Source organism: Chroicocephalus ridibundus, chromosome 5, assembly GCF_963924245.1.
Source record: "Chroicocephalus ridibundus chromosome 5, bChrRid1.1, whole genome shotgun sequence".
In the NCBI taxonomy this organism is placed as follows: domain Eukaryota; kingdom Metazoa; phylum Chordata; class Aves; order Charadriiformes; family Laridae; genus Chroicocephalus; species Chroicocephalus ridibundus.
Genome location: NC_086288.1, coordinates 48,367,544 through 48,395,320, shown reverse-complemented (window position 1 = coordinate 48,395,320; position 27,777 = coordinate 48,367,544). Strand labels below are relative to the sequence as shown.

At 45.5% G+C, this 27,777-nt stretch overlaps 1 protein-coding gene across 2 annotated transcripts; it reads left to right on the top strand.

The window, feature by feature from the left end:
- The first annotated feature begins 433 nt into the window (after window positions 1–433).
- On the top strand, window positions 434–27,777 carry SMYD1 (SET and MYND domain containing 1). 2 transcript variants are annotated; one of them, XM_063336599.1, is made up of 10 exons: window positions 434–861; window positions 11,384–11,560; window positions 12,226–12,439; window positions 14,070–14,200; window positions 16,132–16,170; window positions 19,125–19,317; window positions 22,553–22,645; window positions 23,840–24,003; window positions 25,513–25,681; window positions 27,122–27,777. In XM_063336599.1, the coding sequence occupies exons 1-10, from the start codon at window positions 725–727 to the stop codon at window positions 27,278–27,280; spliced, it is 1,476 nt and encodes a 491-aa protein (XP_063192669.1). In that variant the 5' UTR covers window positions 434–724; the 3' UTR covers window positions 27,281–27,777. The 2 variants fall into 2 exon arrangements, with proteins under 2 accessions (XP_063192669.1, XP_063192671.1); XM_063336601.1 differs by lacking the exon at window positions 16,132–16,170.

The following is a 27,777-nucleotide window of genomic DNA, read 5'->3' as shown; positions in this document are numbered from 1 at the left end:
GAAGATGTCCTGCTTGCTTCCACAGCCTGTGCCGAACTGCTGCTCTCCTTCCAACTCCTTCCATGCTGCTCCGTGTGCCTACTGCCACTGGCATTTGGGAAGTGACACCCCTTTTCCAGGCTCTGGTGTTGATGGAGGATGCTGAGAATTTCAGAGTGTGTATTTCACTGTTATCCCTGCCTCTAAACATGCCATCCATCTCCTAGAGGGTAAAAATAAAGCAGCATTGTTTAATTTCTGGAAAAAGCCAGATGACAGTGGAAGGGGTCAGAAATATGCACGCCAGCTCTCCCTGCCCCACTGTCTCAGCTGTTGCTTCCTGAGAGACAGAAGCATGTGGTTGCTAAAAATACCCTGCAAAGAGAATACGTTCTCCCTCCAATGGGAGAGTATAAATTAATCTGAGTCGTAACATATACAACTGCTTGTGGCTGGGAGAAACAATTCCAAACGTGGTTTTCGGAGGGGGGTTTCCTAATGAAGCAGAAGTCCCAGCCCTGTGCCTTTCCCGCGTAGGTCGGCAATATTGCACAGAGGATCATCGCCTCCTGCCTCATCTGCTCCCACCCCCTCGCCCTCCTATGGGAAATGGTGTGGCCGGGGGTGGCGGGGAGAGGCCAGCCCTTTTATAAGCGTGGTCTTGCAGCAAGTCGAAGTTGAGAGGAGTGACGGGAGATTTGGCTCGCTTTGAGATACCCACCTCCCAAGCCTTGGGGTCCCTGGGATGACCAAAGGGGGAATGGAGTCAGTCGAAGTGTTCACGTCTGAAGGCAAAGGCAGGGGCTTGAAAGCGCAGAAGGAATTCTTGCCCGGGGATGTCATCTTTGCAGAACCAGCCTACGCTGCTGTGGTTTTTGATAGGTAAGAGAAAAGCACTTGTAAAACACAGACTGAAAGTCATCTCGATGCAAAATTTCATTTGTCCAGGCGGGTAAAAGTTTGAAAGCATCTGGACAGCATCAAAGAAGGGTGCAAAGGGAAGTCAGAAGTCAGCTTATAGTCACTTTATAGCGAATGTGCTTCTCAGCTTTTTTACTTTCAATATGGAGCAATCTGTTTCTAGGATGTGATCTTGCAAGGTGCTCGGTGCTGTCAGCTTTTACCAAATGCAGTGAAAGTTGAGTGTATTCAGTACCTTACAAACCTGGATCCATGTTACGCTCAGTGAACTGCCAGGAGTTAGTGTAATTCTGGTACAGCAATCTCAGACTGACTTTGCTGGAGCCTCCGATATATAATGCATGATAAAAGTGAGTTATGTTGTGCTCTGCTCACGTGTACCATCTCCCAGCTGTACACGCTGCTTCATTGCCCTTCAACCTAGAAACTAGTGGGGATCTGCGAGTGATATTGTTTCTGTTAAAGTGATTTTATATTTGTAGCTTGCTGAGTTAACTGGAGACAGGTTTCCGCTTTCACTCTTGCAGGAGGCTGGTTTAAAATTTTTGTTTACACTGATTTCTGAATTCTGAACTGAATTCTAGTGCAAACACGTTTTTCTTTTCTGCTGCTTGTTTCAAGGACGAACGACGTTCAATCAACCTGCGCTGCCAGTGTGGCTGGTAGGTGCCCACTTCTGCCCTTCAAATCAGTAAAAGATTCACTTAAATACCCTGAAAGCTAAAAGACACAAAACCAATGTCTATGTTAATCTCCCATGGAATAAATCTAGAATAAAGCCTCAGACATGAATGGAATTTGTTCAGCCTTATAAGTGTATGAACTGAGAGCAGAATTTGGCCCAAACTTTTTAACTGAGGAGCCAGATGTCAGCTGAAGGTTTTGTTCTGGGCTTAGGAAATTGGTGAGCATTCTTCAAGGGCATCATGGTGAGTCCCGAGACTGATTTTTTTTGCTTCAAACTGCCATTGACTTTAGTGAATGTTCTGCACACTAAATAGGGCAGGGAGTGATTCTGCCTAGCTGAGCTTTCCCTGATTGAATAAACTCTGCTAATGAAGCCTGGGACACAAGCAGAGCTCATGCTGCTGTTTTAATCCCAGTCATCTTGTAGCCGAAGCTTGTTCGTGCTCCTGTCTGATCTGGCAATAGCAGAGAATTGGGGATTAAATGGACAGAGCAGGAAATAAGTTTTTTTTGTGCCTTTCATTCACTTTTTCCTTGCCCTTATGCTGTCAGTGGGTGAGCATGTTTATGAATCTTTACAATAGCAGCAATGACACCTTTTAGTTTTTATTTTAATGTAATTGCAAGAGCTCACATTGAAAATGTCATTTTTTTTATTTTAAAATGTTAAGTTCTTGAATTCTTACCCCTGAGTTCAATTATGGTAGTTAGTGACAAAACCATCTCTCCTTGACGTGTCCTTTTAGCTCTTGTACTTGTTTCACTTGTGTCACTAGCTGGAATCTTGCTGTGATACTATGTTTGCTTTGGAAGTGCCTATGGACAATTATTTCTCCTATAGGCCTTATTAAAAATACTGATTATCTTTTAAACCATTGAAAACACTTTGCCTTTTGATTGCTGGTTGAGATTTGTTTTTCTTCTATGTGAAATGTTGCGGGCATCAGGCATAGAGCTGCCCTTGTTGAAGAGCTACAACTTCACTGCATTTTCAAATGTCACTTGCGTAACGTGAGATAAGGGAAGAAACTCTCACCCCATCAGCTCTTAGACTGCAGACTGTGTCAGACTTAGGTTTCCAATGGAAAATCTTGGATGCTCTTGGATGAGAAATGTGTTTCCCTCCCTCCTTCCCTAGTCTGTGTTTGTTTAGCTCCCAGAGGGCAGGCCCAGACACTGAGCAGCAAGAGGGTGAAGTAAACGTTTCCCTTCATCTTTGGTTTTGAAGGTACCTTCTGCTGCTATCCAGAGTATTAAATTGCATATAACCTCCATTGAACTGATTGCTACCAAAGAAAGGTAGCCTGAATCTTTGAAGGACCTTCAAGAGTAAATCCACATTAGGCCATGGTGTCTGGGCTTGCCCCGAAAGAACTGCTGTTGCCTCTGCCTGGATGAAGAGTCTAATGAGGAGGCATGTGTTTTTCCATGCCCACAAACAAGCATTTGTAGGTCCTAAAACTGGTGTTGAGCCTACACTATTAAATATGATCTCACTCTGCATTGGGAAACCCAAAGTCCAGAGCCAATCATCCTAACTCCACTCAGCATCTCCATCTCTTGCTGAGAGCAATGTATATGTGTACTATGGAAAGGGGATTCTAATATGAGGGGTAGCTTTAATTTTTCAGCTCAGGTCCTACCAAATCAGTGATCAAATTTTCCACAGAGATCTGCTTTCTTTGTGTATAAAGGCCACCATGGCAGCACAAGAGTGCAGAGTACTTGGGTTCTTCTGTACTTTGCAGCCCTTTGAGGAGCTTAGTTCTTTGGGAAGCCTGGTCCCAGTGTAGATGCTGAGCCCCTGAAATCCTGCCCCTGCTTTTGCTGTTGAAATCAACTTCTATATAGACGTCCATCATACTCCAGTAGCCACACTGCAGTCTTCTGTGTGATTACATGTGATGTGGGAATACAGCAGGTGAAGCAAAGGTCTCTTTTTCAGATTAGTAGGGGCAGCTTTTAAAAGATACAACGTAGTTTTCTTGGTGTGGCCATACTACAGGATGGAAAGCAGCTTGTGTTTGTGCCCGGGCACAAAACTCTCAAGAGATGAGAGGTTTTACAGTTCAGAAATGGGGGAGCCCCGTAAAAGCTAATCATTATTTGACCTGGTGAAGAACACAATTATGAAATGAAAAATTTGCATTATCTGCTGTAGGCATTTAACTTCAAGTGTGTGAGAAACCCCTCCATAGGGCTGTTGCACAGCCGAAACATTCCTTTCATACTGTGAGAAACTACCAGAAGAACTAACCTCTTTGCCCTGACTGCACAGGGATCTAAGGAGCCTGAACGACTGATCTTGGCACCTGGTGTTAGGTGCTTACAGCAGAAGGTGTATATACGCTATGCTTTGGGCTTAAATGATGCAAAGGCCCTTCTCTATATATTGATGTGATGAACTGTGGAAGTAATTTGGACCTGTCACCCAACTGCGCTGTAGGAATGTCTGTCTTACAGTAGGAGGCTAAGTTTGAGAAGGTGTCGAGAATTTTTTAATTTGCCAGGAAAAGGAGAAATGTTTTCTTTGACAAAACTCTATAATCAGCCATCATACTCTGAGCGAGTAAGACCCATCAATTTAACTGGACCAACCTACAGGGTGATGTGGTGGCTTTTCCAGCAACATGCTTTGGGACTCAGCTTGCAAATTAAGACACCCAAAACTAAGGTCTGTTATAAGTATCTACGCAGAGCTAAGGGCAGGATTCAGTTGCTATAGGTGTTTAGTGTCATTTGAGATGCCCCGGGGTGTCTGAGACATCCTCTTAGGGATGACAGGTACAAAACAGGATTTATGAGAATCAGGCCTCCTCTCAGGCCAGATGGGTGTCCCTGCAGGGCCTAAAATAACACTGGGCTTATATATCCAGGCAAGCGAAACCAGCTCTAAGTGCCCTTTATAATCAATGGAGCACTATAATGTGCACAGAACACAGATACCTTCCTTTGGGCTGAATGGCTTTCCAGACACCACTGAGTGTTTTGATGTGATCTCTACTTAAAAACTGTGGGTACAGATGAGCACATCTTGGTGTCTAAATCTGCAGACTGCATCCCATCCTGGAAGCCCCTGAAGGTCACAGGGACGCTGAATGTCCCTGAAAGTCCCTGAATGCATTGAAGCTGATGAGGGCTTGTACTGTTAGACTCAATAATGGTTGTCTGAGAAGCAGTTTCTGACCTGGTGCCAGAGACCTTTAGTCCAGAAGTACATAAAAGTCAAAGTGAAGTTAAAGAAGGTTCCTACAGACATCAGCCAGCTCATAGTTTCTTAGATGTTCAGGCCAGGGTATGACTCACAAGGCTAACCCTGCACATTGCATGGAGGTTGGACTAGATATCCTTTAAAGGTCCCTTCCAACCCAAACAATCCTATGGTTCAATGATTCTATAACCTTTTGCTTAGCATAGTGGTTACTGGGCATTGACTCCTGCATCAAGCCTGTTACTTCTACCTGAACTAGAGCAGGCTGTTTAGAGTGATGGTGAATATTGATTGAAAGGGGGTGGAGAACTCAGTGTGATCTCCAGTGTTTTGCTCTTTGGATAAAGTCCAGACAAGCTCTCTGATCTGTGTTTGAATTAGCCTTGCTGTTATCAGCTGAAATAGCACTTAGGAAACACTGGTGTTAGGCCTGCTTTGCCCTAAAATAGATGCAGAATGTTGGAAGTATATCTTCTCAAGGAATTCTGTGCCTTTGTTGGGGTCATTTTTTGATTTCTGAAGCCCCCATGCATTCCCCATTGACATTACCTCTCACTGAAGCTTTCTCTACTGCTGTGCTTACGTGCTGGGATTTAATCCTTCCCTCCTCCCTCTTTACTTTCTCTTTTAAGATCCCGGGTCTCATTTCCTCACTGCCACCTTCAGGATGATGGCGGTCCCATCGCCTGGGACCAATGTACAGTATGTGACCTTCTCTTCTGGCATGTCAGTTGGCTCTCAAGCCTCTAAGAGTTTACATTTCCTATGGGCCTGATATATCTCTGTCAGCCTTCATCAGGAGAAGGTTTGCTCTTTAACTGGTGGGATTTGAGAGACAGTAGTCAAGGCAAACAGTGTCATGTGGTAGAAGGCCAAGATCACCTGAAGAGCTGCTTGATGAGTGATCTGCAAATTGCTGTGAACTTGAGATCATGTAATTTTTGTACTCCTTTTTGATGTATGAAGCAGGCCCAAAACATTTGCTAAGGGAAATGTTCAGTTTCTAATGGGAAATGTGGGGAGCTCCATTATTGTAGCTGGGATGACCTAGGGATATAAGAAATGCAAAATTTTCCGTAAGAATATGACTCTGAAAAGATTGTGGAAGCAAATACTTTGAGTTGATATCATATTAACTCATATTGAGTTATAATTAACTCATATTGAGTTAATATGAGAGTTAATGTGATCGTATTCCAAATGTCTAAAATTTTCTGGGGTTTGATTTTTTATTATTATCTCATTTGTTCAATAGCTTAAATAAAACCTGGGAGAAAACTTAGCTTTTTTAAAGGAAAACACATCCACACCTGTTTAAAAAGAGGCTGAGAAAGCTTGTAATGAAACACTAAAAGTAAAATAGTCTAAAATAAATTCTCCACTCAAATCAGACAAACTAGGATGTGTCATCCTTGACATTTTAGAGGTAAAATTACTAAGTTCCAACACCCTTTTTTAAAGGAGCAAAACTATTCTTGTGCTGATAATTCACCATTATAGGTATCCTCAGTAGAAACCAGCAACTGAACCCTTCCCTTTTCCTTTCACTGCTGAAAGAGGAGGTGCATTTCCTTAGGCAGTTGTGCTTAATGAAGTGTTACAGCGTCTTCTTTGAAAGCCAAGTGGACTTTGTCTACATCTGAGGTTATTCTTACGCTGTCCTCTGTAGAACGTTGAGGAGAGAGTTGCCTAGCCAGCCAATAATAAATATGAGTAAGGTGGACTTAGGTGTAAGTTAGGTTGTTTGTGTATGTCATCTCTCATATACAGAATAGCATAAACTCATTAAATAGTTCGTGAGCTTCTTACTATTGTCCATTAGCCATCTCACTTTGCTTTTCCAGATCAGTGAATGAGATGCTGTGGGTGTTGGATGGGAAATGATTGACAGATGTTTGGGTTGCGCATGTCTCAGAGATGAGGTTAATATATTCCTGTGGCAGTGTTCAGCCCTCTGTCCTGGCAGGTCCAACAGATCTTAATCCATGTGAATCCAGTCCAAGCAGTCACAAGAGCTATTTGTTTCTTCTGCTTTCACCGAGAGCCGTGCTTGCAGGAGCCATGGTTTAGCTGACAGTGCTCTGTCACCTCTTGTGTTTGTTGGCTGGCATATTGAATCATTGCTTTTGTGACTGTAGCTATGTCCAGGATTGGTAGTAGTTGTGCGTCTCGTCTACGTAACATCAGAGCTCATGAGTCTCTGAGAATTGAGCTCAGTTGATGCTTGGATGAGGGGCCAAGGAAACCTGATGCTCTCCAGAAAGCAATCTAGTGAGTCAGTCAGTGGCACCTGCCCTCCAAGTCAGTCCTAAATCCCTGACCTGGCAAGACTTGGATGGGCTGGAGAAATCACTGTGTTAATGAAGATCCTGCTTTTGGGCAGGGTGAAAAAAAGAAGTTCTCACTATGTGTGGAAGATGGCAGTGAATGAATGGCCAGAGATCACCCCAGAGGCCATGATGTACATAGACGCAACAGAAAGCAGTTGTATTGTCCCTGTGTTAAAGCAAGGGAAGCTGAGCACTGAGTCTCTAAGGGTTCAGACCTCCAGGGCTCCTGTGTAGGTACCACATATCTCTCCAGAAACCTTTAGTGCTGCCTGGCCATGCAGCATCCTGACCACTTGGGCATGGGCGGCTCTCTTTACAGGGAGAGGAAGCTCCATCTAGGCCACCTGGAGCCATTTTGTGTTGTGTTAAACACTTTCTAGGCCAGACAGAGAAGGCTTTATAGATCAGTGATTTCCACAGGCTGAGAGACTTGGGTTTAACCTGCTGCTTCCCCACTCCTTGGGGAACCTTAACCGTTGCAGAGGGGATGACAAGGGAGACTGAACCACTGCAGACCTATGGTGTCCTTGTTGTTGTTGACCTCCAGGACAGATGGTATCAGAGTCTGTCATAAGGTCTAGTCCTGGGGCCAAGGAAGAGCCGCACTTTGCCATCCCTATTCAGGGCATCTGGCACTGAGCTTCTCTGAGGCAGCAGGAGTTTTCATGGCTGCCTAGGGACACCTCGGGGATTTAGGTGCTTGCAGGGTCAGCTGGAGCAATGCTTGTTGAAAATTTAGGGAACAGATATCAAATACCTGTGTCTCCTGATTTTTTTTAACTGTGCCAAGAGTTGAGCCCAGGCCTCTGGAGTCCTGGTGACGCACATTCTCAATAAATCCAGTCTTCTTTTAAACCATTTCTGAGCACGGAGGATCCCGCAAGGGTTTTATGAGAGTTGTGGTATTTCTTATACCTGCCAGTCAGACTACCTATGAGCAATTGTGTCTGCAGTTTCAATACCACGTGATCTGTTCCTTTTCCTCCTCAGGAAGTTGTATATAACTATTTTTTTGGTGCATTTCTGCATCTCCTTAGAAACGAGGGCTTTCCAGGGCTGGTGGTAAGTTCCACCAGTTGTGTTTGCTTTGGAAACTCTGGACACTATATGCAATAAACAGCAAAACACAAAGCCGACATTTTAGTATTTTTCTGTTCTCAGACAGAGCTGGGGGAAGACAAGCCTCTCTCTGAGGACTTGGGTTTTGCTGCACCATATTCCCCTCTGACCTGTCACTCCTCTTTACAGGGAAACTTCTTTAACTGCCTTTTCACTTTCTGACTGCCCTCAAAGCACGCAGGCGGCAGGAGGGAGCCCCATTCCCTGAGTGAGATATCTCCCTGTGCTTCCCGGCACAACGTAACCATGCAGCTTTTATCAGCTGTCTGGCTTTCCTTTGCCTTACAAGGAGTGCAATCTCTCTTGCACCTCTCTGCCCCTCTGACTTGACAACTGACAGAGCACAGCCTCGCATTTCTCACCATCTCCCAGCTATTCCATTTGACTTAATGGAGTTGGCTGCGTCCCCCTTCCAGGACACATGATCCCTCCTGTCCCATCCCGGCTGCTTACCTTGCATTGGGCTCCCTCCTGTGTGCTGGCACTGCTCACTGTCATTTTCCAAACCTCATTTTTGCATGTGGTTTTGTCTGCTGCAGGTTGTCCTGCTTTAAATCAATGGCCCTCTGCTTTAAATCAATGTCCCTCTTCATCCCACAAGAGCCAAGGCGCAGGGTGGATTGTATCAGCAGCTAATGCAATAGTGCCAGAGGAATAAGAGCGCATTTTAAGTGTACTGTGATAGATATAAATATGCATATGTGTGTTTATATATCTATCTCTATAGTGGAGAGGCAGGACAGTCTTGGGGCTGTGAGTCTGATTCCTGCCTGTGGCACAGCCTCCTTGTGTCATCATCAATATATTTTTTATTTCCTCGTGCCTCAGTTTCCCCACTATGGGCTGTGGATGATGATAATTTTCCTTTGGTAATGAAGCCTCTGTGGTCAGTGAGCTTTTTGCCATGGGAACCTCCCTCCTGGGGCCGATGGTGTCTGAGTGATGGGAATTTAAATTCTCCTGCACTGTCGAGCCTGGCTGGAGGCAGAGGTAAAGCGAGCAGTTGCCCGGAGAAGCAGGCAGCTGGGGACACCAAATCAGGCAGTGAAAAGCCTCCTTTAGCAGCATGGCAAAAGTCCCAAAGTTGTTTGGGCAGGAGATCAAAGTGTCTCCCCTTCCTTCCCAATGAAGGAGCAAGCAGCTGGACATGTGAAAAGGGGACATGGGGGAGGTTTCCTCTTGGTCCAGGACCCTGAACACTCTCAGAGGGAGGATATCAGGTGAGATTTCTTCATCAGTGTCCTCTGATATATTCCACCCCCCCAGCCCTTGGTTATAGTAACATACATGCAATTGTAGAATGCTTTTTGGAAATACTGTTTTGAACTCCGCAAAGAAGAAACCTGCTCCTTTTGAAAGGTGTTTCTCAGTTATCCCATGACCGTCTAACTCCCAGTAACCTATCAACTAGTTAAACTGCAGAGCCAGGAGCAGGAATAGCTGGTGAGCAGCACTTATAGCTGCTGGCACCAGAGAAAGACACGTCAGGCTTTTCAATTTGGAGGAGAAATCTGTGTTCCTAGCCTGTCTGCAGGAAGGCTTTAAGTGGCCAAAAGAGCACAGTGCTAAAGCTGACACAGGACTAAACAGGGAGGACTTCATGCCCTGAGAGCAGGGCACGGCCTCACATTGGGCGCTGTGATCATTATCTTTAATGTTTAACAACACCCCCATGGGCAGCATATTCTGGGTCACTGACCAGCCCTAAATCATTGATGCTCTCAGCTCAGCCACGTACCAGCCTTGTGAAGGTGAAAGATCCCCTGAATTTATTAATAAAATCTTATGGTGGACATAAATGCAAGTACTGCTCCCTAAGCTTGGCACTACAGTTAGGCTACCCCAGGTCCTACCCAAGCCAGTGCTCCCGGGAGCTCTTGAGATTTCATCTTTCCTCTGTCTTCAGCTATTTGATGGTCCTCGGCCAACCCTGGGCAGCTGAAAATCCATTTGTTCCCCGGCATTTGTGCTTGGGGGCTGCTGAATGTCTAGGAGCCTGCCCTCGTCCCTCAGACCTTCATTAATCCATGCTAAGCATCTATCTGGAGTCACTGAGAACAGGAAAGCCCCAAGCCCATCCAGCCTGGGGCTCTGTACTGGTGTCTCCTGATGGTGGACAGCCACGTACCACAACTGAAGGAAGGAGGAGAAGACATAAACCACAGAGATCTCCCTTGAAGGAAGCTGTTCTTTTGGTTTCCTCTTGTCATTTCCAATACAATGCCACAATTGCCAAGTGCAATACCTCCAGTACAGCTACACCTTTGTCCCGGTGACAAAAAGAAATGGCAAGCAAAGCTGCTTTTAATCCATGGAAATGTATTTTGGTTTCAAGCAGCACAAACACAGGGTTTCCTTATGCAACCACTTCTATCTATCACTCTTCTTCATTGTGATACACCTCTGGTCTGATCACTAGCAGAGCATTTCTGATGTATATTTTTATCCCCGCAGCATGCTTGTGCCTGAGGAAAGTTTAGGAGAGCAGTGAGGACGGCTCAGAGACATGGTACCTCTCACCCAATGTTTTCCTAAGTCTCAGGCATGGTGGTGGCTGCCGCTCCATTTTGTGACCTGCTCCATGTGAGGCCCAGGAAAGCCTTAGTGCTCAGCAGGCGTTCACTTCAGCCAAATTCAGAGGCGTTGCAGGCAGGTGAAGCTCTCAGACTGGCTCTTTGCCTTCACGGTCTTCTTTATGCTCCCTGGAGCCACAGGCTCATTAGGCATCTGCTTTCTGCTCAGCAAATGGGTGGCTCGTGCTTCAGCAGGGGTCAGACAGAAAACGAAAACAGACTGAAAATCCTATTAACAGAGGCAGTGCTGAGGAGGAGCGGACGTGCTGAGGAGGAGCAGATGAGCTGCAGACAAGAGGGCTGAGAGCTGGGGAATGCTTTATTGCCGTCCTCCTCTAAACAAAATATTTGTCTCTGGTGTAGCCAAAGAGAAAAGCAACAGCACTGGGCAAGTGCACAAGCATTGTGCTCGGTGGGAGGTTTCTCCATCCTCCCAAAAAATCTCAGAGGGTCCATCCTTAGTGGGTGTGGGGAACCCAGGGATGCAAAGCGGGCAGGACCCTCACTGGGCGGAGCTGGCCCTTCACTGAGGTACAAACCAACGTGTCCTTCTGTCCTTCCAGCTTGACACACGTCATCTGTCACACCTGCTTCAAACGACAGGAGAGGCTCCACCGCTGCGGCCAGTGTAAGTTTGCCTACTACTGCGACCGGACCTGCCAGAGAGCGGCTTGGCTGAACCACAAAAATGAGTGCTCCGCCATCAAGAGGCACGGCAAGGCACCCACCGAAAACATCAGGTGAGAGCTGGTCCCCAGGGGCTGAGCCAGCAGCCTGGGGATGGTGGGAGAGGTCAGGGCATCCCTCTGGAGGGTGGTGTGGAAGAGCCAAGTGGTCTCATTTGGATGGAATGGAGGTGGGAGACGGTTTGGGAAAGGCCAGGAGCATCCCTGAGCTTCTGGGATGGGGACTTGGAGGAGCATCCAGGGTGTGAGGGGGTTGTGTTCCTGCTTTTTTTTTGGTGCTGGGCCCCAAAAACTCTACTGCAGCTGAACGTGATGAGGCAAACCTGCCCCGGGTAGTTTAGGAGGTGTGGGAAAGTGGGGAGTAGGTAGAAAAGTGGAAGAGGAGATGGGCTTTTCCCCAATTTGTCTACAGGATACATTGATTTGGATTCAAATCCTGGCTCCATTATAAGAAAATGAGAGGACTCCCCAAAGAAATGAGAGCTGTAGAGGGATGGGGACCCACTTCTCCAGATAACCAGGGCAAAACCCTGCATCTGGCTCTCTTGCCTTCAAAAGCCCGTGGGTGGTGACCAGCCATCAGCCATTCAATTCTGAGCCTGTCTCAGTCTGTCTGCACACAATTTCCCACCCATGAAATGAATTTTTTATGGTACTTTGGTCCTTCTCCTTGCCCTTGGTGGTGGTGTTGCTGACGCCTGGGGCTCTCTTCTGGCCAGGCTGGCTGCCCGCATCCTGTGGAAGATAGAGAGGGAAGGCAGTGGGCTGGCAGAGGGCTGCCTCGTCTCTATCGATGACCTGCAGAACCACGTGGACAGCTTCGGTGAGGAGGAGAAGAAGGAGCTCCGCACCGACGTGGAGAGCTTTCTTGAGTTTTGGCCGCCCCAGAGCCAGCAGTTCGGCATGCAGTTCATCTCCCACATATTCGGAGTGGTATGTCAGAGGGATGGGAGAGCAAATGGGGGGCTACTTTTAATACCAGCTTCATGGAGAAAGTCTCCAACCAGCTTGAGTTGAGGATGCCCAAGTACATCCCTCTCTTGCCCTTAAGAGGCCATAGCAGTTGGGATAGCCGGGATCGATATTTGCTGCAGGTGGTTTGAATACTGCTTGTTCACCGTCTGCATCACTTCTGCACTGACACTGGGAAACTGAGGCATGGAAAGGGTGAGGTCTGTAACCTTTTATCTGTTTAACCATGCAGGCAAGTGGCTCACTCAACCGTAGGTGCTGCGTTGTTATCACAAGTCCTACTGGGCATCTCTCTGCAACTGGGAGAGCTGAGAAAATCTATTTAAATACATTTTTAGTAAATATACTTAGAATATATTTGAATATAGCAGATCTGGTTTAGTATTTACATTTATGTCTATTATATATTGTGTGCATTAGATTTTTACATTTATATTATAAATATATATTTTGTATATATAAAAAAATAAAAATAGGTAAAATATATTAATAATACCATCGATATTAATGATCAATAATTGTTAATTATTATTTTTATATTAATATATTATTATATGTATATATTATATGTGTATATTAATATATTATTAATAATAATAATGTTAATAATACTAAATATAATTAATAATATCTATTACTAACTTGTTAACTACAAATTTTTGTTCTCAGTGTAGCCGAGAGGGAAATTCCCAGAAGCCAGTTCAGGCTGAGCTGCTTTGCCCGCAGCCCTGGTAGAAGTCGATGTATCCCGGACTGCACTAACCCCTCACCTAGCAACACTGCCAAAGGGGCCAGGGTGAGCTCCGCTCGCACCTCTGCTCATGACTGGTGTGGCGGAGAAGTCGGCTTTGCTAGCCCTAGCATAGGGAGGACACACAACATCCTTTGGTACCCACCCCAAAAAGAAAATTGGGTCCGCTGGGTGCAGAGAGACTAAAAACTGTTCCATTCATGTGTGATAATAATGTACCACATGGAAAAGTATAATAATTCATTGTTGGTATATATGTCATGCAAAAGTAGTCATTCTGAATATTGTTTGGGACTCATAACAAACAGTAGTAATTGGTTTTTATAAGCTATGTGGGACACCCAGCAAATGTGACCACGTTGAATGCAGCTCCTAAGGTTCATTTCTAACTGATACCTGTTTTAATAAGCGTGAACTTTGCTTTCTGCCGATGCTCTGCTTGAATTGCCTCAAATTCATTTTCCTGTGACCTTTTTCTGAATTATTTGCAGGAAGCGAATATAAGGAAACCAATGCATGGTCAAACCAAATTTATCTTAGACATCCCAAATGAATATTAACAGCAAATATTCTGCAACATTTACTCAGCTCTTCTCTGGGCTGGTCCATCTGCATGAGTCCTCCATTGCTTCTCTTCTGATGTTTTATCTCAACTAAAGATGTTGTTTCTACAACTACCTTCTGCAGTGATCTCATAGGCACTCCTTTCTCCTTAGAGTTTGGAGATGGGGTGCTGGAGATATACCTCTTCTAAAGCATCAATGGGAATTGAGAAATCCTGGATGTAGCTGAGTTCACCTGTTTCTCTAATGCTTCTTCTTGCCTATGTTTTGGGACTAGATCAGCTGCAACGGCTTTACCCTCAGTGACCAAAGAGGACTGCAGGCTGTTGGAGTGGGAATCTTCCCCAACCTCTGCCAGGCCAACCATGACTGCTGGCCCAACTGTACTGTCATCTTCAACAACGGCAAGTGAGTGGATTTCTTTCTTTGGGCACAGCAGAGATGCATCCTAACAGGCAGCTCAGCAGACCCTGCTAGCCCCACAGTGTCAGATCCCTATCCCAGAAAATCTGTTCATTGTTGTTTCCTTCTCTAGCTCAGAAAAAAAAAATCAGGATTTTCTTTCTAGAGGGGAACTGTTTTCTCTCTCATTATTGTTATTTTAAAAATAACAATAATAAATTTTAAAAATTGACTGACGCACTAAACAAATACACAAGGTTTGACCCCAAATCCAGTGAACCAGCAAAGAATTTTTCCCTGGTTTCTGTGAATTTTGAAACCAGACTCAAAATAATCAGATAAAGTACTAAGTAGCTGGCTAGATCACCCCTTATATTCAGGCTTTATTTATAAATAGTTGAGGAACAAATATGATTAATAAATTATTAAAGATTATACTGAGTCCACAGTCCAAGAGTTTCTTATAACCAAAGCTTGCAATCAGCTGTGTACCACTATCTGCCGATGTGTTTATAACCATCCCTAACACAAACCCTCATCTTTGTGAGAGTGTACCATCTCTAATAATCACTGATTAACTCTCTAGCAATGGGATCTTAATGACTGTTATCTGCAAAGCGAGTCACGTGCAAGTGCAGGATGCCCTGAGCAGCTGGGCATTCCCCATTCTCACCCAAGTCCTATAAGAAAACTTCTGTGGGACATGTGAGATGGAGAGAGATTAAACGGGAAATGCAGGGATGTTTCAGCAGAGCTGGGAGTGGAGGCTGCTGCTCTCGGTGCTTGGGGCAGCCTGTGGGAGGGATGTTCTGCTCTTCCCAGTCTCCTCCCAGGCCAGAACAGGTAAAACTGCTGCTGATCCAGCAAGTTACCTGTGGGAAACTGCTTGCCAAAAACTGCACAGCCACAGTATTTCATCCAAGATTTCCAGTAGGTCTTAAGATTTTACGAATTCCCATATTCACCAAACTTTAGTGATATAAGTTAATGTCCCAGCCTCCCCTTCTTTAACTAACACATTGCTTGTGTGCTCCAGTTCTCGCTGCTGGTTTTACCTGATAAAACTGTATCAGCATTTATCAAGCAGCTGGTAAATGAGCAATGGAAAACAAAACTGCATTAGGATGATTACCTTGGTGGGAAATAGAGTCTGATCCAAAGTCAGATTGGAGTCTGTGCTCTGATATCCAACTGCCCTGGATCAGATCCATAGTGGGATGAGGAGAGCCTCTCCCACCAGCCTGGGAAGTGGAAGAGGTAACTAGCAGTGATAGCAACTCTGAAGCTTGAGTTTCTGGGCAGTAAGTAGAGGAATGGCATTTTGTTTGCCTGGCAGCTTGTCAAAGCTCCCACATGTATCCTGTAACTGACTTTAAACTTGACCATCTGGTTATTGGCCCGGTAAATTATGAAGGTTTCTTCTCTTTCTGGGGTAACCTGATGATAAGCCACTGTTGTGGGAACTGAGCTGTCTATCAACGCTCAAGGCACAATACCGGACTTGAGGACGCATTAAACTCATCACACAGAGCCCAGTCATTGTCGCTGATATCCCTGTCTGATGTCCCTTTCAAGCTGTGTTTTAGAAAGCATGACTACTGATGGCAGTGGAGACATTTCTGTGCAGGAGAACCAGTCCCCTTGTGCCTGCCAAACACCAGGAGCAGGTTTTGCACACCCTGTGGCTGAGACCACTCCTAAAATCACAATGCCAGGACAGTTCTCTGCCCCATACTCCATGGCCCAGTGATGGGCAATTCAGTTACGGCAGCTGCATAGCGAAAGCGAAGTTCTCATGCAGTGAAACATGAGCCCGGCACAGGGAACCTCCTTGTCTCTGGCAGGATGATGTCCTGATGCTCTATGCCGTGTACCCATTTTTTTTTGTTGTTGTGCTTGTACCTGTGTAAACTGCAGATGTTTGTTTTGTCTTTCAGTCATGAGGCTGTAAGATCAATGTTCCACACACAGATGAGGTGGGTTGGTCTTGAAAGCATCATCCTCTCCCCTTACCCTGTATCCCTCATGCCCTGTATTTAATGGAAAAACTACAAACAGCCTGAGGGGCTCCCTCTGTTTGCAGAAAATTTACAATTCCCTGTTTTCTGAACTTCTATTCCTCCCTGTGTAGGGGAGGAGCCCCTACTAAACACAAACCTCACTTAACTCTGCATTTTGTAGTAAATTAAAACGATAATAGTAATACTGTGACTGTCTCCCCCACTGCAAATTCCCTCTCTGTCTTCCCACTCTCTCCCCTGGCTTCCTCCCAGTCACTATTTCCCCTCTCCCACTTCTCATTTCTCCTCCCCTGACTACGGCAAGAGCATGAAAGTCAGAACAAGGTCTCGCTAATCTTGTACAGCCCAAAATAAAACCTTGCGTATTAGGAGATGAGAAATGATTGCATTACTGACATACTAAATAGTCCACGTTTCTTCTGCAACAAACGGTGCCTGTGGAATGCGTTGACTACAGTAGCAATACTATGAGATGTAGGTTTCATCCTTTTTTATCATAATACCCGATTAATGTTTTACCTTTTAATGATGCCACTGTTACCTGATCCAAACTAAAGAAATCACGAAAGTATATGCAAAAAAAAAAAGTTGTCTGCTTAGCTCACTGCACTTGTATATTACAGACAGTCCTGTTAAAGGGACACAGTTGTTTTGTCTTTAAACTTCAGTTTCAAGCAAGCACGCAATTTCCTCAAATAAGATACGAAATACTTTTCGAGTGCTCTTCTTCGCCATTGATACTTACTTGGTGCATTATAGATAGGACTATAAAAGCAGTCAAATGAGTTTCACTTCTGAGTAGAGTTGCTATTTTGGGGCATTTTGAGTTGTGAGCTATCGGGCACTCGCTGTGCCTGTGCCTGCGTCTTTCAAGGTCCTCGGTTCTTGGGGCAGACGCTGGGGAAAGAGCACAGGACAAGCTTGGTGGGGTGCTCTCAGCTGACACTGTCTCTTTAACTGTAGCGTTTAAAATATGCCATGTGTTTCCAGGCTTATCCCAAACGCTATCAATCCCCTCCACACAAGGGACGGCTGCTTAAAATATACCTACGGTGCTTAGGCTATCAGGGGCATCATAAAAGTCAGAGGCTTGATTTTGCTTCTCTGGTTGCATGACTCCCTTTAACGAGGATCCCATTAAGTGTGAACAGGAATGTTTATATGTGTGAGCCTTTCTGATGGGAATTGCTCTTTTTCATGCACTTTCTCCTGCAGTAGCAGGTTGCACCTTTCTCTGGCTGCCATGTTCTCCTGGTTGTGACATAACTAATAGCTGCCCTTTGTGATGATGGCACATTTAGTGATAAGTTTTGTAGGAAATACGCTGTTGATATGATCTAACAGCCAGAGAAGGTCAAGACCAGCCCCGGGGAGTAGTTTTCACAGCAGCTTTAGCACAGCTGAAAGGCTCAGAGCTACGCCCTTGGTCCTGAGAGCTTGTAACGGGAATTACAAGGGAATTACCATCCCTTTGCAGAAATATGATCACACAGAAAAGGTAATGTCAGAAAAAGTCATGTCCTCCCCAAAAGACTTACTTTTAATGTACCTGGTGAGACCTTTGGGTTCTATGCCACCTATGCCTTTGGTGAGACCTTCATTGGGTCCCATCTAAAGCCCCTCATGTTCAGGTGGGAGCCAGCAGGTCCCTCGCAGGTCCCTCTTGTAGCAGGTGTGTACATCAAACACGCCATTGAGCTCAGCAGGAGGATGACCAAGGCACACGCTGCCTGCAGTGATGCAGTCCCAGGACTGATGTACCACACTGTAGGGGGACAGTAGGGTGGGAGCTCAGAACATGGGACTGGTTTCATTTTGGTAACCTGTTAGTATGCCTAGCTGCAAAAATATGTTTAAACAACTGACTGGTCTGAGCAGAGAGCCCAAGGCCACTGGTCTCAAGTGAATTATTTCTAACTGTGGGTAATGTCACTAGTAGATGGTGGAATAGATGGTACAGAAGCACCATCTTGCAATTGGTATTTGATGGAGGTTTTTCTCAGTCTGGCCAGATTCTTCAGCCAGTTGTGCCTCTCCAGACTGCATGACCGAGAGATGACCCAGAGTAACGGGGAGATTAAGTGTGTAGAGTGAAACAGCAAGGGAATAGTTTTGAGTGTGCATGTTATTTAAGACCTTTTGCAGGGAAAGACATGAGAGCAAGGCAGGTACAAATACCTGGCTTTCCAAAAGCCCATCATTAAGGATTTGCTGTGGATTTTGGTTTAGTAACAGAGACTGGCAATTTCCTCCTGTTTAATATTAGCAATATCAGATCAAATGGGATATATAAAAAATAGACTGTGGCCAGAGAATTGTTTCTAAGCCTTTATGTAGATATGCATGAACAGGGCGAGGACATCTCTTTCCCAGGACCCAGAGGGAATGTGTCTTAACTTTTCGGAGTGAAAATGATACTGAAAGCAACATGGATCAGGATCTGGGAGTCTAGCCAAGGATGTACCAGGAGCATGCAAAGCGGTACTTAAAAAAAGACCTAAAGTCCAAACTCAGCATTTTGCAAGGCTTGTTGTGTATTTCTGGTCTCAGTGTTTTATTCTGGCCAGATCGCCTGCAACACAATAAAAGCGTATGTCTAGGTTCACCCCCTCCCACATAGAGTAATGGGACTTCAATCTGTTTATAGCTCAGACCCTTACGTACCCCTGCCAGGGATGGGCAGAGGGGCAGGAGGAACTGGTGTGACCATCTTTTTACTGTGTATTCAGTTAACCAGACTGCTGTCCGTCTCTGCATTGCCTCCCTGAAGAGCTAACACAGTGCCTTAGGGCAAGGGCTCACCCTTGCAAGGCAGGGGCAGGTTGCAGGATTCATCCCTGTTGGCTCTGCTGCTGTGCCTTTGCTTCTGCTTCTTCTCCAAGTCCACATGTCATCTCCTTTGCACCCAGGATTGAGCTGCGGGCACTGAGCAAGATTTCTCCTGGCGATGAGCTGACAGTTTCCTATGTGGATTTCCTCAATGTGAGCGAGGAGCGGCGGAAGCAGCTGAAGAAGCAGTATTACTTCGACTGTGCCTGTGAGCACTGCAAGAAACAGATTAAGGATGACCTGATGCTGGCAGTGAAGGAGGGGGAAAGCAAGGTATGGTTTGTCCTGCTGTGTCCAAACCCGGAGGTGGCTGCATCTCTTCCACCAAGGCATCTGTGTGTCTCTGTGACCATGGTTCCTCAGCCCAGGGACGCTCTCAATAGGAACAGAGTCAGATTTTGTCAGAAGCCTGACTGGTGCCAATGTAAAAAATGAGAACAGAACTGAACATTGATGGAGCACAACACCAATTCAAGCCCACCATGCAAGGCCAATTTAATCCCTATTATGCAACATAAGTGCAGTTTTTTATTTACAAAAATCCACAAAAGTTGCCTTTAACTTTGACCTAAAAGTCCATCAACAAGCAGAATGCTAAAATATTGAAAAATTAGGTCCAGAGCTGAGAAAAATGCCAGCATTTAGATTGTATATTTTTTGAGGAACTGAAAGGGAATCAAAGTTTTGAACGGCAGAAAAGAAGATGCGCTGCAGTTGATTCATGGTGAGAGGACTAACAAGCACTGATGAAGCTGTATGGTTTGTAAAACACGTACCATCACATTGGCGCCAGGAAGGTGGGAAGCCTTAACTTCCAGACCTTTCTTGCAAAGGCCTGTCACAGGGAGTTTTTACTGTCGCTGGACATACACGCATGGTTGTTTTGGGCAGACTGACTGTCAAGAATTAACATGTTTGACTGCTCATTTTTAAGTAATCTGTGTTTTCCGTGGAGGTCTCACAAGTCATTGAGTGGGAGGGTGTAAGGCTGTGTCTTGCTATCGGCAGTGAGATGTGTTACTTGGCCAGCAGCTCCAGTTTACGAGCGTACTGGTAGCTCTAAGAGTGTATTTTAGGTTGCTCTGCCCAAGGATATAATTGCTCATATTTTTTGTCCTCTGTGGCAGTGTTAGCTTAAGGGGTTTCTACTCCTGCAAGCTTTACAAAGCATAGAAGGGAAGGGAAGGCAAGGCAGCGCAAGAGCATTTTAATGTATTATCAAGTCACTTAATGTGTTATCAAACAGTCACTTAACAAACCAGACAGTACCGCTCAGGGGCTGATGTGGGGCAGGACCAAACGGCAAAGGTGGGGTGAGGAACCATGACCTCTTAGATGAGCACTACCACCAGGAGAGGCCGATGGAGCTGCACCTTCCTGGGAATGACTACAAACCCCTCAGCTTTCAGCTCAGTACAGTTACCAGAAAGCCATGCTCAGTCCCGTGACTCTTCTTTCATATAGGTGGTGGTCAGAAAAGGCTGGATATTGCAAAGCAAATGTCTCTCCTTGAGCAAGGTTTGGAGAAATGGGATCAAACTGATACCAGGGAGCTGCCATGGGAAGAAGGACACGGGACTAGAAGAAACTCTTTGCTTGTTGGGTTCCCCATTAGTGCAAAAGAACCTGCTCTATAATCCTATTACTAAATTACCAAGCTTCATTTTAAAGCTAATTCTGACTACTGAAACTCCCCACTTCTAATGTAAAGCTGTCACAGAGCTCAGTCCTCTGATGCAGAAGCATTTTCATCTGACTTTCTGTAGAAGTATTTTCAAACATCTCCTCCAGTGGATGGCATAAAAAAATCTCAGCTCTCATTTAACACCTGCTATCAAGCCTTGACTGAGCAGTGAAATGTACTATCCCCTTTTCATGAGCATTAGAGGTGCTCTGCAGCATGCAGCGGGAAGGCATGCACTTTTGGGTAAATGTCCTCCACAATCTGAAGTGCTTGTATAGAAAAAGCCTGTAACTATGCAGGGTGCATGATTTCAGCTATTAAAAATACACTCCATCCACAGACAATAAGTATCCAGACTGACCTCACCCGCAGAACACGTCTGCTGGCCACTGGCTGTATCGCATTTTCTGAATTCAAGCTCACTTGCCTGAGAGTGAAAACACTCACAGCTGTGTGGAAAAAGCGCTATGAATATATGTAAGATTGACAGCTTACATCCTCAACAGCCGCTCTGACCTCCAGTCCTTCACCCCTTCCAAATAGTAGCAAAGTTCCCATTGTTCATAATGGCAACAGGCTTAGGGGTCTAGTAAATGCAAGAGAGGATTTTTATTAGACAAAGCTGCTGTGGAAGTGCTGGTTCAAGTGCCTATTCTGGGAGTCTTTACTCAGACAGCATAGTGAGGTGATTTGCACTGATGTTAACGTTGCCTTTGAATGTGCTCTGTGCATCAGGACACCCTGCATGCTGCTCAAACACCTGCCAAGATCCGATTAGCTGGGATAGCTTCGGTCTAATAATATAGAGTAATAAATCATAACACATACAGATGTATCCATAAATAGATGGGGGGTATATGGCTCTAAAAAACTACTGGTTTTCCTTCCATACAAAACTTTCAAGGCCTTTTCCCAACTAGCTGAATTTCACAGATTCCTCAAAAATCTGATTGACCAGGTGTGGGAAAAAGACAACAGGACAGCCCCATGGTCCTGACTCCAAATCTTTGCATCCTTTGTTGCAACGTTGGGTCTCTGCTTTTGGTTCACACTCAGAGGTCCTTCCAGGCCGCTGGGCACATGCCTGTGCTCTGGCTCTATCATGTGTCTCCAGACCAGGCTCTTCCTGCAAGCTCCTGGAGTCAGGTGATTATGGGCTAATTTTAGGTGTCCCATTTATGCAAAGGAAGGGCATGTTAGCTAGAATAGTTTGTAAATGCAAATTTGAAAGGCTCAGAAAAACAGAAGATGAACGATAGTGCTGCATAGCATATTGTTATATTTCAGCATTAAATGAAGGGAGAGGAGGCAACTAACTAGGAGCTGGTTGGTGTTTTGTCAGGTATGCCTAGATGTGCATCATGCCTTCAAATACATGGTGAAATCCAAACTTCTTTAAGGTATGTGGGAAAATACACTGTCTGGATGGAACTGAAACCTGAGGTCAACAGTCTTATGGTGGTTGGACCTCATGACAGCATTTCTCAGGTTGGGTAAAGTTTAGTGATCTTTCCTGTCCCTATTCCACCCATCTCTCATTCAAGAGCCTCATTTCTCTCAAGCAGCTGTGCTAGGAGCACCTGATACATGCTGACTCTTCAGCATCTTGTGAGACCTTCCAATTGCAGGGTCAGTTCTGTCCCATTTCCAGAGGAGAGAAGTGGTAGGAAGCCAGTGGTAGGAAGGTAGTGAGTGATATGGGAAGCATCTTGCTAAGCTGATTTGTGTTCCTAAACTGTGGAACAAGCATCCCTTCAATCAGGGTATTTTGGCATGCATCAGGCAGTGCATTTTCCTCACTGTTTTTCCTGATGTTGTCCCCAGCCCTCTGCAGAGACGGTGAAGGAGGTCATCCAGTTCTCCAAGGACACGCTGGAGAAGATCAACAAGGCCCGCATGGAGGGACTTTACCACGAAGTGAGTCCTGCTACTTTTACTCTATTGCTGAACATACACTGCCAGGAAAAGCAGGTCTTGTCCCTCTCTACATCAAAGGATCAAACAAACCCCCATTGCTGTAACCTGAATATACCCATGTCCTTCCTGCCCTCTTGACAGCTCAAATTGCAAAAGCTGACACTTGTTTCTGCCCTCTGTAAAAGCACAACCATGTTTGAGAGGACTTCCCAGCCTTGTCTCTTTTGTAGTGATGATACGATGAGATTTAAGTGGCTTCCAGCACCTCCCATTGACACAGGTGTTGAACCAAGGGCCCCTGGGCAAAAAATATGTATTAAAGGGCAAGAGTCATCCCTGCCAGGTGGCCTCATTAAAAGGAGGACAGTGGGTTTGGGAGAAGGACAGGACAGTCAGGAGACTTGCCACAAGTGTCAAGCTATGGGTTTATGGGCTATGTTTGCTTGTGTTGATCTCCTCTTCACTTCCTGGCTCCTGTGTGTTGCTCATTCATTGGGTGCTGAGGGTGAGTGTGTGGTGTGGGAGACCCACGTCCCACCTGGAGCACAGATCAAAAGGGTGTGAGACCTAATGTCACTGCCTCCTTTCTCTCTCTTTTGCTGACCCAGGAAATATTTTATTGTTCTCTTCAGAGCGTAACAGCTTCAGGAGACACTCCAGGTTGAGCAACAGCCTGTGGGTTTGAACTTACTTTGGGAAAAGGCTGAAGCACCCCTGAGCAGAGATCTGGACATTGTGTCAGGGATAGAGGCAGCCAAGATGCAGCAGAGCAGACAGGCATGGGACAGTGCAGCTTTGTGTCTCCAGCCCCATGGGGTCATTAAGAGCATTCATGCACCAAGTGTTCGTAGGAGGTTGGGTGGATGGTGTTGGAGTATGAGTCCTGTAGGCACTTGGTCTCTGACAAAATCCGGACTCCTGGGATCTTTCTTCTCCTGAACAGCAGACATCACTTTTTCCTCATCACTTTTATGAATGTAACCTTGGGAGAGAAAGCTTTGGGCACCAATCATTTTGGTAGCCTGATGCTTCTCAACAAATCAAAGCATATCCCATCTTCCCCAACCTTCATGGAGGCTAACTTGGCCTTGAGGACTGGTATTGACCATGCAACCCAGAGGGCTTTGGTGTGGCAGCTTCGGGGCCAAAGGTGCTCTGACTTTCCCTGCCTCTCCCTGCTTCCCCCGAGTGCAGGTTGTGAAGCTGTGCCGTGAATGCCTGAAGAAGCAGGAGCCTGTGCTGGGGGACACGAACATCTACCTCCTGAGGATCCTCAGCATTGCCTCTGAGGTGCTGTCTTACCTCCAGATGTTTGAGGAAGCAGCTGATTACGCCAAGAGGATGGTGGATGGCTACATGTATGTCTATGCCCTATTTTTGGCAGAGCTCTCTTGTTATGCGATGTTAGGCAGTGTGTTATAGGAATAACTAACTTAGCCTCCTCCCTTCAGGAGGGCTGATGAATCAGGTCCCAATCTGAATGCCGGCATTCAGATTGGGACCCGATTATATAACCAGACCCTTCCTAAATGCACAAGACCTCCCAAACACCTCGATTTACTAAAGTGTAACAGGGAAATGGTTTGGGTACATCTTTCATTAGCCTCTTTGTTTTGTCTCAGAAGCATCTCACGGCTGCCCTGGTAGCAAGACACAGAGCCTGGGTGCAGGACAGAGAGGCTATCACTGCAAGAGATGGTCTGTTCCCTTCACTCTTGAATAATACATGGGTATTTGTCTTGGCTAATTGGTATGCACAAGTCCTGTGGTAAAGGCTCAGTGAGAATAAAGAAATTCAGGCTTAGTTAACATAGATCCAGGGCAAACCTCAGACTAAGATGTACTTCATTATTACTGAGGTTTTACTACAGGACTGGTAAGTATTAATTAGAAAAAAAAAATTAAAAAGTAACATAAACCATAGAGAACAGAAGAGAGAAGCGCCCATTTTGTCATCTCTTTCAACCTCCTGCTGAGAGCATCTCATTCCTATTACTTGCTGTTTTGGTGAGTTTCATCCCAAAAGGCCTGTGATATTTTGTTCTTTTCCAAAAGGGTGACAGAGTCTAGAATGAACATCCCTGGCTTGCAAGCCTGACAAGGCACTTCATGTCCCAGCCCTGGCACGAAGCTAATTGAATGACACAGGGGAAATTGCTTCCGCTCCCTGTTTCTCAGCTTCTCAGTCCAGACTGGGGACTGCAGTAATTTCCTTCCCTGTTTTAAGATCTGCCAATTCACTATGCCAAATAAGCCCACGAAGGCAGGTTTTCAGGCAAATCCAAGCAGCTTCTAACTCTGCCTGTGCTTCTAAAGTTGGATGTAGAGGCCAGGATTCATCATGCCCACCTCGGGTACTGACTGTAGGAGACTGATCTGACAGTCCCTAGAGGCAGGGATGCATCTCCAGGGTGTGAGATGAACATTTCTGGATTTTCTGGAACCACCTGTTTCTCTCCCCGCTTTGAATGAGAAGCTGGCGGTTGTTGGATTCTCAATTCAGGCACCGCATTCAGCATCTAAAGTTAAGTTTGTGCTGTCTGGGCTGTAGGGTCAGATCTAGATTTTGTTTGTGCCAAAATAATGTGGAATGACAGAGCTTGGCATTCTCCAACCCAGATGTCCAACTTTCCCCGTTTGCAGGTTGTTCATCTTCTTTCACAACAACTCATGTCCTTGTGTAACTCGTGCCTTGTGTAACTCGTGCCTGCCCTTTTCTAAGCAGGGTTGCACATTTCAGTGGCACCAAATGCAACAGGGTCTCCACTTGAGTAAATAGTCTGCTCTTTGTCAAACACATCACGTCACTGACAAACATTTGGGAACCCAGGTCTTTCCTGAACTAAAATGACTCAATGTTTTTCCAGGAAAATATACCATCCCAACAATGCACAGCTAGGGATGGCCGTGATGCGGGCAGGAGTGACACACTGGCATGCTGGTCTCATTGAAGCCGGGCATGGCTTGATCTGTAAAGCCTATGCCATTCTCCTGATAACCCATGGACCTTCCCACCCAATTACCAAAGACCTGGAGGTAGGTGTCATCTCCCATGTTGTCTCTGCTGTCTGTCTGGGCAAAATTTGTAGAAGCAACCCATCCGTAAAAGCTGAGAGTTGTATCAAGTACTGACTGCTTCTTACTAGTGCTGTGGTTTTCTCTAGACTATGTTATAGTCTGCTGGGAAGTGCATTTCCCTTCCTGTGGGAAATTTTCATCCCTGAAAAATAGCTTTTATCCTGCACCAGGACATACATTAAAAATGGCTACTGAGACCCCAAATCTTCTTTGAAACTCCTGTGACCAAGGGCAGAGCCTCCCATTCTTCAGACAGCCTGATTTTGCTGCTCTCAGGTGGATGGCATTATAATTTGACTATATCAAACTACGTATGGATGTTCCCAGTTTACCAACTGATTTTCTATATTGGTGTCCATTCTTCTTTATTTACCACTCCCCAGTCCTTCTAAGCTGCAATGTATTTTTTCCTCAAATGACTGATAGGTGTATTTCCTAGCTTAAGGTTAAGAGCTGCAGATCCCAGGGAATTACACCTGCTTGGATATGATGAACTGTTTGCAATTGCAGCTGGGGATCTATCATCTCTTTAGCCTTTGACTCACCTGATGTGACCTGTTGGCTTTCAGCACTCTCCTTTATTAGCCAAAAAAATTACATGATACCAAGTTAAATCCTTTATTGATGTCTTGGCCCTGTTATAGCAGAGCTATAACCTTTATTAGTGCAATTTCACATAATCAGAAAACTGAGTATCTAGTACCTAAAGCCAACCTGTCTGTTGACTCTTTCCCTATGTGTAGCAGAGGGCGAGACTCCAGCACCTCCATTTCCTTTCCCACTTACTTTAGGAGGAAAACAGTGGATATGTGGCACATGCTTATCTCTGTACTCCTAAACCAAGGGTTGAATAAACTCACAGACAGCTGTAAAAAGATTTCCTAAAATCCCTTCTGAGCTTCTGCCGTAATGCAGCGCTGGGAATAACTCTGCTCATGATGCATCCTGGGATGCAGGGGATGCAACTGTGATGTGGGTGAAGAGGGGTAGAGGATCCCTCTCCTCCTCTACCTCCTTCCACATGAGGTGACGCCTACGCTGGTGATGGGTCACACCAAGGGTCAGGCCCGGGGTGTGGATAGGAAGAACATTCGCCCCCTGGCGCTGCATAGCATCGCCTCTAGGTCCTGCATCAGGTTTAGGAGTGTGAGGCTTCCCAACAGCCTGTGGAAGTGCTTGGTGCAGGAAGGGCTGGTGCCTTCTTCACCTTCACAGTACACAGGCAACCAGGTTTGAGAAAGTAGCTGGATATCTGTGTCCAGTCAGCTTTGGTCCTTCTGGTGGGATACCTAGATTAAGTTGCATCAGTCATTACATGGCCTAGGACATCCCTGAAGGATATTGACTTGCTTTGAGATCCCCTGTGTCACAGGTTTTATAAGCTGTTGTGTCCCTCAGGTCATGCGTGTCCAGACGGAGATGGAGCTGCGCATGTTCCAACAGAATGAGTTTATGTATTACAAGATGAGGGAGGCTGCCCTCAAAAACCAAAAGATTCAAGTCATGCCTGAACCCAGCAATGAGACCTCACCAAGCCTCTTCCACAAGAAGGAATAAAGCCCGAGCTTGACACAAATGCATGCCTGTTGGATAACATCACTTGTGGCACCTCCAAACATGGGGGATGTGATACAGGAATGTGATATACCCGAAAGGATTGTTCCCAGTGGCACCAGTCTGAGAGCATGGACCTGCTAGGAGGGAGTCCTGAAAAACGTTCTGAGGATTCAAAGCAGAAGAGGTCTTGGCAGCAACAACATCCTTTTTCTACCACTATTATTAAAAATCAAAGCAAAAAAACCTGTTATAAAATTATTTACATTCTTGTTGGAAGCCTGTTTCCCTCTACACAAGTCCTGACCCTGAAGTCCTTGGTTAAATTTTAATTAATTCTTTCCTAAGTGTTTTTTTCCCCATTACTTCCTTACGATGACATAATTTCTTTCCATGATGTCCATGGGTGGTTGACCAAGGGATGGCAGAAGTAGGAAGCTGGTTCCAGAAAGTGTTATGTATGCCTGTAGGCATTAAGTGCAAACTGAATAAGACGCACA

Coding starts and splice junctions, on each gene's coding strand:
- SMYD1 (XM_063336599.1), top strand. CDS start 725: ATGACCAAAGGGGGAATGGAGTCAGTCGAAGTGTTCACGTCTGAAGGC. Junction 14,201..16,131: donor GTCATCTTCAACAACGGCAA/GTGAGTGGATTT, acceptor TTTGTCTTTCAG/TCATGAGGCTGTAAGATCAA. Junction 25,682..27,121: donor CAATTACCAAAGACCTGGAG/GTAGGTGTCATC, acceptor TGTGTCCCTCAG/GTCATGCGTGTCCAGACGGA.